Here is a 14,710-nt window from a genome sequence, read left to right as displayed (position 1 = left end):
ATAAAAACTAAGAATAAAAATTGTTGGGTATAAATTTTTTTGTATAGATTTGAATATTCCATTTTGGTCTTATGCTCGAAAAATTATAAAAAAAATCTATTGCATAAAAATGGTATTTCTTTTAGTTATTTGCTTATCTATACTAATATAGTAAAGGAAAAGGAAATATCGTTTGTTTATTTGTTTCTTTGCAATCAATAAACTAAAAAAACTTAATCGATTTTAAAATTCTTTCACCTATAGAAAGCTACATTATCAGTGTGTAACATAAAGTTATTTTCGACAATTCTATTTGTGTCAAGTTGAGCCCGATTACTAGTCCAAAATAAATTATATAAAATCCCATTAAAAATAGATAACACGGATTACGCTGTAATACTACGAGTCGTAGTCTGTGATTAGATTTAAATCAGAAAATTATGTCAAGAGTTCGGTTTGGTACAAGAATAACCACTTTACGTGGAAACAAAGGAATTGTTAGTACATAATGGGGTTTAACAAGATTTATTGCTATCAATGTACCCCATCAGGTTAACCTCCATGCAGTTCCCCTGAGACTATCTGGTATGGAAACCATCGTGGTTAAAATTGTCTTGTGGAATTCATTACGATAGTCATGAACTAACCTGCTTTCATTCTCAGGTATCATTTTTCACTGGTGCACCATTAGCTTATGTTGATAGTGTAGGCGATAGGGTTATCATACCATTTTCACCAATTAAAAAAAATAAACCACCTTATGTACTTTTAAAGAACTATAATCTATCTAAACATGAAAAAATAATCTAAAATTAAATAGGACTAGAACATGATCTTGGGTTCCCTGAGATCCATTCGATTATTTATTGAGTAAACCATAATTTATTATTAAGAGTAATTAAATATTATTTTAATTGAATCGATAATTAATAACTTCCTAAATCTTCAAGTCCAAATATTGGCGCTTCAACTCTGAATACAACACGGTTGGCACACACAAGTCCCAAAAAACTGTACTAACCTATAAAATTGAATAAGCACGTTCGTTAAAGGTTTGGCCAACCCACCCCACCTCCACCCGAGCTATGTGCCTATGACGCCGATCTGGAGTGTTCATACTTCCGTCGAAGACCACGATCCGTGTGTAGCCAGCCTGACCCGAAGCGGTACACATGGATGCCAGAAGATGAAGACTTCACCCGGATGGAGTGGCCACAGTAAGTTATTTTTATTTAAAATCATTGAACACAAGGGAAGAAAAGATTGACTTAATTCTAACCTACCATTCTTCACTAGTACACCGCTAGCGTAAATAAATACGAGGAAATAGAGACGAGGGTACCATTCCATTTACATTCACTTACAGAAAACTGGTCGAAAACGTCACGGTTTTTAGGTTTTTTGGCGTTTTTAAACCATTGAAAATTGCAAACAAGTTATCAGTCCCAGGATATCAATATCATCCCCAGGATTTAGGAAATTACTAACGGAACAAAAACAAAACACAATACACCAATGCAAGGTAACATAAACTTAATATATATATATATATAATATATATATATATATATATATATATATATATATATATATATATATATATATATATATATATATATATATATATATATATTCATTTACACATCTAAGGATAGAGGACTTTGACATTCGGTTCACTCTACCTACCTCGCAAGGGACTTAATATAAAAATAAATAAAGAGAAGATAGATAGACCATAATTTCCGTATATATGCACTGTTATAATTTATTCGGATTTATTTTAACAATTTTAAAATTTTGTAACACAAGAAAACACTTCAATCGAGACAAAATCAAAATGAGACCAATGCCGGTAAATCATACAGCTAGCAAAAATAATAATTGTATTTTCAAAGACATTGCCCATATAAGAGTGGAATTGAAATAGTCCTCCTTTCTAAATCGAAAAAGAAACCATCTCGTTGTACATTGAATATTCTTAATTGGATTTGACTTTTCGATTTTTCCTTTACGGAATGAAACCCAACATTATATTGAATTATGCTGTCCTTACTATTGTAAACCTTAATATTCTAAATGTGGAAGTGAGTTCATTTGTTACCTTGTAGCGCTTTAACGGCTTAATCAATCACTATCAAATTTAGTATACGCATACTATATGACATGGAGAAGGCTATATGCTTTTTATCCCTGTCAGTAATGTTCCGGTTACACAAACGAAGTCGCAGGTAAAAGCTAGTAATACATAATTCAGCATGGTATAGTATTAAAAAATAAAGAAAATGCTTTTACAAGAATAATCCAAATAAATTGTGTAATTATCCAAACATATAATAACGTAGGAATACAAATACCAAACAACATTAAATTCTTCCAAATGGCTGTTTCCGAGTCTCAGGGAGCATTTGACGGCAGCTGGCAACAATAAAACGAGTTCGCCCATAGTTCTCTATTTTAAAACGTTTAGTAAAATTGTTAAGTACGCCGTTATCCCATATTATATTCAGATTAAATTCTAATTACTTAACATAATTTATGGAATTTCTATTAACAGTAATGGTATTCCTGGTCTCGCCCATAATCATGGTTATTTTAGCTATTTATCACCCACAGCTGAACAAAACTCTCTCATCGACAGCCACAAGCAATTATTTTGATTCGAGTTACCTATATTCTAATCCCATTATCGACTTAAATAATTAATGGCCATTTAGTTAATAGATAGAATGCCCCTTTGTGTAAATATTTTACTGAAGCGTGAAATGTGTTATCTTGCGGAAGTCCGTATCAATGGATATTTGATTAGAATTATTTTGTTTGATTTCGCTACTATTAAATGGGCGTAACTGCCAACATTCGAAGAATGACCACCATCATTACTACAAGAAATTCCACAACTTCCATACCAGCCCTCAATCTCCGATTTCCATTTCATTCACGCACGTTTTGCAACCCGTTTATGTCTGAAGATGAAACACGTATATAAACCATGTATCTACTTCCACAACACAAGATGAAATTTTTGACATTTTATTATAATCGGTTAACGAGGATTTTATCTTATTGGATTTAAAACCCTGAGTGATTGAGAAATGAAACAAAGAAAGAGAAATTCTGACTACGGACAAGATCTCCTTCATTTGTGGAGGCCATAATCCTACTTATACTATAAATTAGAGATTTATATGCACCTACGAGTAAATAGCTAAATAAATGTGAATGCAATTTATCATAGTCTTGAATTAATACATATAAAACCTGTCTATTTTTACTAAATATAAGAATAAATATAAATGTATACCAGCATCTAGAGAATCAGCCCAAAGTTTGGTTAACATAATTAAACTTTAATTCATTTATACTTTTATTTCGTATTTTTCATAGTTAAAAAAAGTTATAACTATTTTACGTTTTACGAAAACAAAATTGTTGTACCATAATGAATAAACAAATACATGAGAATAAACCCTATCGATTTAAAAAAAAAAAGTATCCTAATTCATGTAGAATGCTTTTTGATGTCGGTCGAAAATGGAATTCGAATTCGACCCTAAAGTAATAAAAGGTAGCTTAATTAAATAATTAACAGCAGAAGATTACACAGTAATTTTAATACGATCTCATCGAGCCGAGCTCCGAAGGTACATTCCGGGAGAAATCCCTAATAAAACATGGACTTTTGTTTTGAGTACGCACAAATGACTGTGCAGTATTACAGGTACATTTGAAATTTACATAAGAAACGTTTATTATTGCTATAATATGCAAATATGGCGTTTTTATAACTTTAGGCTCGCAAAATAATTTAGTGCGATCTGTAAAATGTTTGGATATTTGTTACAGTTGGACAGATTTGAATAATGGATAAACAAATGAACAAGATTAACTTATAGGATTCTTTTGAAATAACTTTCAAAAGAAGAAAGTTTTCAATATCTAATTATATATAAGTGTTCAGAGGAATTATTTAGACTATTGCATCTCATTACCGTACAACCTGCTGTAAGCTATAATTTGATCCCGACCATCTGGATAAGTCGTGGTCCTCCACCATTTCCACGCATAACCAAAATATGTAACCAACCCCCAACAACTGTATTTTTAAACACATACCATATTGAAACTTTTCTGAAAAAGAGTATTGCTTTTTAAAAAGCTGAAAACACGTTTGAGATTTCTCTGATGTTTCGGTTACCTATGGGTGGCGATAATCACTTACCATCAGATAGGACACATCGTTTGCTTCGTATCTTATAAAAATATGTATGAATTTAAAAAAAAAATCTTACCAACCCTAATTCTAATCCGATTTTTATAATTCCATTTTTATTTAGTGAGGATATTTACAGGTACTATATTTTTTCTGTTAAATTTTGCCTCAAATTAAAATATGTTTTATATTTCTATCAATGTTACTGTACATTTTTTAATGTTATTTTAATAACATAAATCATTTTAAAGTTTAGAGAGAAATATTTTAGAACAAACATTTTGTCTCTAAAAAATATTTTCAACATTCATTTACATTTGGGAATTGTATAACGATTCATAACGTACTAGGTATATTAAATTTAGACTTGCTATGGTGAAAAAATATCATCCGGGTCAATTTATGCGAACCCTTTAAAATACAAAAGGGACCTGGGCATGCCTCGGATTTTGTGTATGTAAATGAAGATCCATAATATATTCAGAATTACAAATATATGTAAATACTAAATTGAAACTATTATTATTACTAAAATCCCTTGGGTAATATTCTAGTTTCGTAACTAAACAATTCAACCGTTTATATAGGCATTATATTATCTTAAAACGCACTCTTATTAAGAATTACGAACTCGCGATCTGCCTACTTACCATGAGAATTTTTCCGAAATTTCAGAATTAAGAAATACTTGATATGAAAATTACATTTATTTTTATTATTATATTAACCGTTTACTGTCCACTGCTAATTTATAGGCCTTCCCTATAAGGAAGAGTTTATCAGTAGTTGCCATAATCAAAATTATTTCTATTAAAAATACTTTTTGAAAATCTTTTTTACAACCAAAAAATAATGTTTTACAAGTTTGTGAAGTTAAACAGTTTTCTTCTGACTTTTGACATGCAGTCTTACGATTGACTGTTTTTATATATTTTATTTTTTTAGAATAATGAAATAACTGCACTGACTGTACATATTGTATTAGATTTTATATTTATATTTTTTACAATTTTATTTCAGATCGGTAATAGAAGATAACGCGGGGTGGCCGCAAAATTACAACGTCGACCAAATAAGCTCAGTGAGCCGAGGTGGATCGTTGCCCAGACCTCCGTCTATGATTCCGTAAGTATACAATAATTTTACATAATAAAAATAACAAAAAATATACATTTCCTTATAATTATAGTCCCTAATGGGTTGTCAGAAGAATTTAATGACTGTTGTAGTCACAGTAACACCTGCATTTACCCTAAGCTGGTTTGCCAAATAAGATTATGATAGAACATGATACACTATGATAAATAGCTATAATTACATTTTATTTTAATGATAATATAATATAATAATCTAAAGAGTATTGTACTCCGTTCTATGCGTTGAAGTGCATCAATAATAAAATCTTTATTCTCAAAGGTCAAATGTATTCCCTATTATTAAAAATAACAATATATCTAGAATAGATCCGACCTTTAATATTATAACTAACGTAAATAAGCACATAACATATACCCTGCAAAATAAAGGTTAACAATTTTACAAAAGGTCAAGATAAACTTGAGTATTCAGCCAGTCCGAAGCTGGTCGCAATTCAGGGCAACCGCAGAAGTGGGTGGTGCGTTTTCCCTATAAATTATATTGTTAGGCTTGTGTGTAAATTTGATTGCTCGCTATAAATTAATGTACTCTCGCGTTACGTTATATGAAGAGCAAATGGATCTACCCATTTCAGTGCGGTAAGTTAACGCAATATCATCTGACTAAATTTACCGCGTTATTTATACGCGAGCGATCCGAGATCCTTGTGGTTTATAATCTGTACCGAATAAAAATGTCATTCGACCAATTTTAAATTTTATTAATGTTCAGCATTAAATGCTTTTTTCAAGTTTAAGATGAATTTAGTTTACTGATAATTTGTTAGAAATTGTGTTGTTGTTATTCAGAGAAAGTAATGACCTCATTGAAAGAGGATTGTGATTTTGAAAAGTATCAGAAAGTTATTTCACAACACCTTTACTTACATAGATGCATAATATTTTGATATAAGCCATTGTAACTCTTAGCTTAGTAGGTACTCATAGTAACATAGGACTACATAGAGCACATACAATTACTAAATTTGTATTCAATTACTGTATAATGGTAGATATAGTTAACAAACTTGATCAAAGTATGAGATACTGATAGAAGCCTATAATGAACAAAAATCCTCTAACTTCATGATCGTGATCTAGAAGTACAAGCGTTAGCATTTGAGCGGTTTTTAATAATTAATACTAGCTATATCCCACGGCACAGCGCGCGTGAATCAACACATAAAGTATCCTATCTGCTAAGTTGCACTACGCATGTACCAAATTTCATTCCAATTAGTTTAATAATTTTTGCATGAAAGTATAACAAATTTTCATCCGTCCATCCAAAAGCGAAAGTTTGTAAAACTTTTGCTTCTAATGTATTAAAAAAATAATAGTTTAATAATAAGTATGTATATTAGTCAGAAAAAATAAAAATAAAAGAAATAAATACATGCCATAATTATTTTACTGTTTAAGTATAAAACTTTTTTTTTTCATATAACGGTGAAGACATACATTCTTATGGCCTACCTTCTGGTAAGCGGTTACAGTTATACCCTTATCTTCCGTGTCAACCAGGGGTGTCACGTGTTTGTTCAATCGTGCATGACCTTGAATCCTTTCCGGTAATCTATAGCAACATCCTTAACTTGAATTTTGTATCTATAATTCACTATCTCGTGCAATCATTCGACCATATGATAAGGCAAGCGGTTACATTGAAACTCGTACCGTTTCTGTCCATTAGGGTTGTCACGCGTGTGTTCACCCGTGCATGACATTGAATCTTTCCTGATGATTTGCCGCCGCAACGGGCTTTTCAGAATTTCATAATAATATATCCGATTCACAATGCTTATAAGAAATGGTTACATTAACATCCGTACCTTTTGTGTCCATCGGGGTTGTCACGTGTGTGTTTACCCGTGCATGACTCAACCTTTTCCGAATGGCCTTTCTAAATTGTGTATGTCTAATTCAAAATCAGTAGCTATTATTCGATTTCATGATAAGCGGTTAAGATAACTCCCACACCAGGTTTTCACAGTTCTGCTCACTCGTGTAATATGAGCCCGTGCCTTTGTAAATAATGGATAACTCTTCATTGATAAATATAAAGAACAGTTACAGAATATAATTACCGATGAATATTAGTCAATATCTTTGTATATATTTCAACCACAATTTTAGTAATATATGTATATTTAAGAAGTACGATGAACAACGTATAAAATTATTCATGAAAACAGTTGAGTAATAAAATAATAACTGCGTAATGCTCAAGGATAAAAAGAGTAAGTGAAGAAGGCTGAGTACTTAATGAATTACTATTATCAGATTAATTATATTTTTCAGTTGTCCTGCGCACACGCCGATACCCCCACCACCTCCGCCGCCGCCGCTTACTATACCGCCACACAGGTAAAATAAATAATATATATATTTTTAGACAATGTCCTTTTGGAGCGAGAACTGAGTGCCAAAGAATTAGGTTTATATATTTTGTTTCGTACATTTTAGTAATTTATCTTATTCACACACATCGGTTCCCGAAACTCGATCCTCATCTCAGACGTAATTTGTCTGATCATTTTATTCACTGTAGGAGTTAGTGTAAACCATTTTTTTTTGAAAAGGTAAATGTAAAGAAAATCATTTAAATATTAAGGAGAAATAAACTTGAACATTTTTTTATAATTCCTCAGCAATCTTATTTAATGTATTTTATTGTTGTGAATTTTTTTCTTAGGATTTTTGTTTCCTACCAAATATGATTTGGATTTGTTCAAGAGAGGCATAAATAAGTGTTTGTTATAAACAAGAGTAGTGAGGTCCACAGGTTGATGCAACCTCGCGTTCAAACTTTGGCCTACATATGTAGATATGATTTCATAATCGCTTACCACACGACGGTTATATGTCGTTCCAGTAGAAAAAAAAAACCAAATATGTAATAGTGCATAAGTCTAAATATATTATTTTGCTCTGTTTCAGAACTAAACACGTGTCATTCGCCCGTTCCCACACTTTGACCACATTTGATGACTCCGTGATGCCGGCAGCAGTTGGAGGTAGCCGATTCCGCCGAGACTGTGAAAGGCTCATCGACGGACGAGTCGTAAAGGTTGTTAAATTTGTATATTACAGCAGAGAAAATATCAATATCTAGTGATTTACTATAACTTGTAATCACTAAAAGACGTAAATTGGCTGTGGTCAATACTAAAAACATTGTGTTACCATCATTATTGTCTGGACCTATTAAGATTGTTGAGTGCAAGTGTCTTCACATAAGTGGAAAATGTTCACTTACAATACACGCAGGATGGTTGGATTTAAAATTTTTATTCTCTTGTACTAGATAACGATTAGTTTCTTTAGTTACGTTTAAAAGAGAGTATAACTGATGATAATAAATCATATTGTTGCTACAATGAAAACGTATATTATATATTACCATTTTCCATGTTAACCGTTGCCTGAAGAACATAAACAAAAAGAGGTTTTTAATTCTCTTATGAAAATCTCACCCTATGAACCTACACACAACCATATAAGCTTGATTGTAGAAACACTTAGCATACGTTTTTACGTCGAATACGCGGGAGTAGCAACAGTATCCTGAACATGTTTGTTAATAAATTGGATAGTCCTCTCGTGAAAATGCTCTCCGAGAGGACTAGATCATTATTAGTAATTAAGTATTAACATAGTTTTTAAGTACACTTACTAACAAGAATGGATCCCAGTTGTCTGGAAATAAATAAATAAATAAATAAAAAAAATAAATAAAATAAAATAGGCTGCCCTTTCCTTTCGATATCGTAAGAGGCAACTAAGAGAGGAGCTGCTACCCATCCCGAGGGATGGCTAGCAGCGTCCCTCTTAAAATATCTCTAAAGCCTAATTGTGGTTGCCAATCCGCCTACCAAGCATGACAACTACTGGCAAAAGGGGGACAATTATGTTCAGCAGTTGACCATTAAAGGCTGACATGATGATGACTCATGTAGACGACATAATTTCTCTCTGATAAATTTCAAATGATTAAGTCTTGATTATAATCACATTCAAATATTTCAGCCAGAAACAAAACAATACTCAACATTGCCGATGATGTACCAGCCATTCACGCCGTATCCGCAATTCATGCCGGGCCAAAACGCGGCGGCACCGGCTCCTATCCATTATCCAACAACGCAGTTTGCGACGCTGCCGCATACCACACCATCGGTACAGCGGCCTACACAAACTGACCAGCCTAAAGTCGTTGTATTAGGTAATAATGATTATTATAATCCTTACAAATATTTTGAATTCAAAAATTAATTTAATTATTTAATATCTCTTAGTTTTATTGAAGAAAGTTTTTATCCTACTTGATTACATCTCGATTACTTGATTGAAGTTGTATGTAGATATTAGTATATATTAAAAAATACAAATTGGTATTATTATCACACCAATTTCATAGTATTCAAACTGAAATATGAGAACAATTATTCTGAGGGGATAACCCAGAACATCAAGGTTCGAATAATTCTAGTAAATTATGTAATGCGAGAGTCGAACTTAAAGCTTAAAGTACCCAAAATAACGTGCCTGTATCCATTATGTCACAACAAAGGTCATCAAATGTAATTAAGTTTACTCAAAGGTTGTTGTTAATAACCAATAAAGATAAGAGTCAGATAATTATTTAATGAACAGAGTCCGTTAACGACTTAGAAAACAATGATTTTCACAACCAGATAAACTTTTAAATTGTTTTGTTTATTATTACAGATTCAATAAAGAAAGGAGTTATGAGAACACAAGCAACACAGACTGAAGTATGTTTAGGAAGAAAGCCACTCCCGCCTAATTATTTATCTTTGAGTCCTCGGACTATTAAACGGGTAAGAAATTTATAATCAAAGAGATCTTTTTCTTATAGGTTTTGTATCAAGGTTTCAATATAAAATAATTAGTCTCATAATTATTCGATGACTACATTCTTAAAATAATTTTAGGTAAAAATGGTAGCAGCAGGAGTTCAGACCAATGGTTATACGGTAGGTGTAAGAAGGCTCACAAAATCATTTTCTGAAGTAGGTGGAGATAGATTAGCTGGTCGTGATACTCAAAGTGATATTGACGCTGTTGTTGAAAGGTATAAATGTAATTTAAATTAAATATTTAATCATTGAACTGAAAAATTATTGGTGATGAAAATGAATTATTTAATTTTTGGATTTTCAGTATTATTGGAACTGATCATGAAAAACTTCATAGAACGCAATCAGAAGAACCTCCAAGATCGCCACGTTCGCCTACATCTATGATGCCACAATCACCAATTATGCAAAGAATGGATTCGGATGAAGTCACATCATCATCTGTAAAATCAGTAGCATCATCTCAGTTAGATAAATCATCCGAACTAAGCGTTTTACAAAGACAAGCTCAAGAATATTTTCAACAAAATTTTCAATTTATTCACGAAAGCGATAGAGACGATACTATTGATGATGATATAGAAACAATCGAAAAAAGTATGGCTCTAAATAGAAGAAATTTAGAATACCTTCAACAAGAAATAGCCAAACAAGCTAAAGGCGATAGATCTCTAAGGTCAATTTTATCTAAAAGTACCAGTGACGCTTCCCAAAAAACCATTAATTCACATCCGCTTTCAAAAACATCTACCTTTCATTCAGATCCTTCTACAGAAACGTCTGCTACAACCACAGACGATAGCGAGAAAAACGAAAAAGAAATAATAATTGACTTTGAACCTAGGCCTGATGATGAAGCCATACCGTTCACAACATTACATAGAAAAAATAGAAGGTTACACAAAACTCTTTCTGAAGGAGAAATACTTTTGGATGTGTGAGTTTTCAAAATTATTTTAATGCTTTTCCTACAACATTACGTCGATTCTTTTAATACGTCAATTTTTTGGCAGGAGGAAAACCGAAATAAATGGGGACGGCTCAAAAGATGCTCCACTTGTTATGTCTACAAGTCAAGAAAATATGACAAGAGAAGATCGTGAAAGAGAAGCTATGTATCGGCAGTATATTGGTCAAAATTATATACAGACACCTATTAAGGATGAGGGCATTTTTGGTTTTGAACCGGATGGGTCGTTTAGGTAAGAATAATTTAAATCGTATATTTTTACGTATGATAGACAATGCACATAGAAAATAGGTCCATTGCACAAAAACACATTCATTTTCACAGAATCACATCACAATCTAATTAATTTTTTTAGGGTCCGATATAAGTCTTGATTATATTACCTACTATAGTTTGTTTTCCACACATGCCTTCCTTCTAAAACTGCTGCTGAGTTTTCTGAGCTTAAAAATTTTGTGCGCCGTGCTTCCATCCATTCTCATTCAAGTAAATTCTCTTCATAGTTCTTCAGACGGGAATGCACCATATGAAGACTTTCATGAAAAATACATTAGTTACAAGCATGAACCGTTTAGAAATCGAAGCGTAAGTTTCGAAGAGCGTACAGAAATTGTCAATAAAAAGGACGAAAATCCTGAAAACAGGTATGCACGTTACACATAAACGCATTTGGCTTTAGCAATGCATTTCACTTAGATAATATTTTATATTTTTATATAAATTAGCCCAATTTCTCCCAATACCAAAGGTTTGACCTGATTTTTTTTCTATTACCATAGAAATTTAAGTAATGCGTAAAAAATATTTTGATAAAAGACTTTAATAGCCCACGCAATCTATAAAACCTGTTATAAAACAATTCTCTTTTATACGTTAATATATTTTATTATAAAGCATCGAGGGTACTTTCTCTATGAATTACTATCTTCTATGAAGACGTATATTTAAAAAAGAATATTCTTTCAGTACTGCAAAATCAAGTCCGGGCTCACCAGAACCGACGAGCGCTACCGTAGATGTAGAACATAAAGCAAAGAAAGCAGTAATATTAAATAGCATCACCACAATCCTTACTCCATTAGAAAAAATATCGCCGTGTGCTTCAAATGAATCGCTCACTGTGGACCACAGCAGGTATCGTACATTAATTCTTGTTATATAATATAAGAATGTAGATCATAAAAAGCCAAAAATAAATTTTCAATAGATCTCAATATCTCTTATTCATAGGTCATATATAAGACATATTATTCATGAACCACAAATTATAATCTGTACAAAATTTTATCAGTTTCTTTTCGTTAGTAAAAGTTACAATTATATTTAATATTATTATAATAATTATTTTAATTTGAAATTTCAGAGATCATTCTGATGGTATGTGGAATGAATCACAAACTACAGTTTTACAAGTAGATTCCGGGACCGAAAATGGAACCGTTATAAGGTACTTGAAAAATTATTAATATTTATATATAAGTACTCAAATTTTAAGAGTTTTAAATTGTTAATTATGTAATATTTTTATTACAGTTCATCAGATCTTAGTTCATTAGCAGCTTCACCAGGTGCCCTTGCATTGCTAACACCTACATCAAGAAGGAAACAACTTTTATTACTACAACATCAACAACGATCATCGTTAGATACTGATGCCTTGGATGAAGAATTTGATGCCTCACAAGTAAGGACTAATTTCATAATTATATATATATATATATAACTAGCTTATATATATATATATATATAATTATATATATATATATATAACTAACCTAACTCTAGTGATATTTTCAAGGTCATAAATAATATTTTCAGGATAAAAAAAAATGTTAATAATTTATAAAATGACATGTAATAATGATTTCAGAGTCAATCGCCAACATCACCGCGAAATAAACTAGATACCTCTAGTTCAAGTTCCGCACAAGCTAGATCTTCTTTATCTCCGCCTGCAGTTGTGCCAAATATATCACTACCAATTACAAAACAACCAACAATATCCAAAAATATATCTCCAATAGGACCACATAAAGTTAATTATACACCAGCAATAGCAATTACTCATCCTAGTGTAGATTTAGCGGACGTACCGTTTAAACGAACGCCCAGTTTTATTAATAAGAAACGTGAACGAGCATTGAGTCCTTCTAGAAGAAAGGACTTACAAACAAAAGCACAACAAAAAGAACCCAATGGTACTATTCCTAATCAAATTATTGAATCTCCATCTGAAATACCTTTAGCTAAGGCAGCTAGTAGTGAAACGAGTTTAGCTAGAACAGATTCTGGAAAAATAAATAACACAGATGTATCAGAAAGTACAACAACAACTGAAGACTACGTCACAGCTAATTCGGATAGTTCTAAAAAGAGCAATAGTAAAAATCAAAATCAGAGTAAGTATAATAATGATAACATATAAGGTTAATACGCCAGTTAAATTATATACAAATTCGCTTATCGCTTTTATTATATAGTCTTCAAAGCTTTACTAGTACATATTAAATCACTTCTGATTTAAACATTTGTTTAAATTTTTATCAAAATGGATGAAGTAGTATTTTCGTAATATTTAATCTGAAAAATGAAAGAAATGAAATAAAAAAATAGTGTGTAGACTATTTGTTTTATATCTATTTTCTTTTTAAAGATCCAGAAAATAATAAAACACAAGAAGGGTCATCTTTCGAAAGTGCATCCAGTCTTTATTCATCTACTCGGACAGAAAACATAGTAGAGGACTTGGTCGTACCGAGTTTTTCACCACCATTAGAAATAAGTGGAGATTTTATTGTACCAAATTTGTCTTCACCTCCTTTACCATTACCTGATAGAATTCCTAAGACAATTGTTGAAAAGATTGAAGTAAAAGCAGAGGTTAATCAAACCACGGAACATGTTAAGAGAGATAAGACTGAAATTATTAAACATAATGAGGAAATAACTAAAATAACTAAAGTAAGTTTTATCCTATTATTATACATGTTTCATTATTAATACTAATAAATCACGATAATTATATAATATCTACCTAAATACGTTTTAGCGTACTTCGAGAGATACTATAAGCGGTAAGAGTAGTTCAAGCGGAAGTTATAGTATAGGTGGTTCAAATCCTAATGTTACTGAAGATATAAATGATAAAACACCTGTTGAGAAGATAAAGAAAATAGCCGAAAAAATAGAGGTCAAAACAAAAGAAGAAAAGTCAACAAATTCAAATAAGGATAAAGAACAAATGGTTCCGAAAATGATGGTAGTATTTTGTTTTTTTAGATATAAATTATATAAAATTATACTATTTTCCTTAGAACTTTATTTAAATTCATTACAAATTATACTATTATTGGCTTATAATTTGTTACTTAATAAAATTATTACATTTTGTTCAGAAGTTTTAAACAATGAAATTACATAAATGTATATTTCAGGGTTCTGTATCTGATGATGAGCGAAGTGTTCATTATTCATCTTCAGGATATTATGAAAGCCCTGTTGAAGATGAAGACGATGGTGGTTTAAGTAAGTG

At 31.5% G+C, this 14,710-nt stretch overlaps 1 protein-coding gene across 2 annotated transcripts in view; it reads left to right on the top strand.

The window, feature by feature from the left end:
• LOC116412897 (uncharacterized) overlaps positions 1–14,710 on the top strand; it is a 271,549-nt gene that overhangs the window by 235,799 nt on the left and 21,040 nt on the right. Inside the window, exons 6-23 of one of the 2 annotated variants that reach the window (XM_052900850.1) lie at positions 1,032–1,196; positions 5,210–5,314; positions 6,781–6,807; positions 7,627–7,692; positions 8,266–8,395; positions 9,355–9,550; positions 10,057–10,169; positions 10,284–10,423; positions 10,513–11,145; positions 11,222–11,410; positions 11,682–11,822; positions 12,145–12,312; positions 12,542–12,625; positions 12,712–12,862; positions 13,049–13,577; positions 13,832–14,139; positions 14,228–14,437; positions 14,613–14,703. In XM_052900850.1, coding sequence (XP_052756810.1) covers positions 1,032–1,196; positions 5,210–5,314; positions 6,781–6,807; positions 7,627–7,692; positions 8,266–8,395; positions 9,355–9,550; positions 10,057–10,169; positions 10,284–10,423; positions 10,513–11,145; positions 11,222–11,410; positions 11,682–11,822; positions 12,145–12,312; positions 12,542–12,625; positions 12,712–12,862; positions 13,049–13,577; positions 13,832–14,139; positions 14,228–14,437; positions 14,613–14,703 — 3,446 coding nt within the window. The remainder of the gene's footprint in view (positions 1–1,031; positions 1,197–5,209; positions 5,315–6,780; positions 6,808–7,626; positions 7,693–8,265; positions 8,396–9,354; positions 9,551–10,056; positions 10,170–10,283; positions 10,424–10,512; positions 11,146–11,221; positions 11,411–11,681; positions 11,823–12,144; positions 12,313–12,541; positions 12,626–12,711; positions 12,863–13,048; positions 13,578–13,831; positions 14,140–14,227; positions 14,438–14,612; positions 14,704–14,710) is intronic. The other variant, XM_031908805.2, reaches the window with a different exon arrangement.

The sequence above is a fragment of the Galleria mellonella genome, unplaced genomic scaffold (assembly GCF_026898425.1).
Source record: "Galleria mellonella isolate WM207_F2 unplaced genomic scaffold, CSIRO_AGI_GalMel_v1 utg718, whole genome shotgun sequence".
NCBI lineage: Eukaryota > Metazoa > Arthropoda > Insecta > Lepidoptera > Pyralidae > Galleria > Galleria mellonella.
The sequence above is the reverse complement of the archived record's forward strand: the minus strand, read 5'-3'. Positions and strand labels throughout refer to the sequence as shown.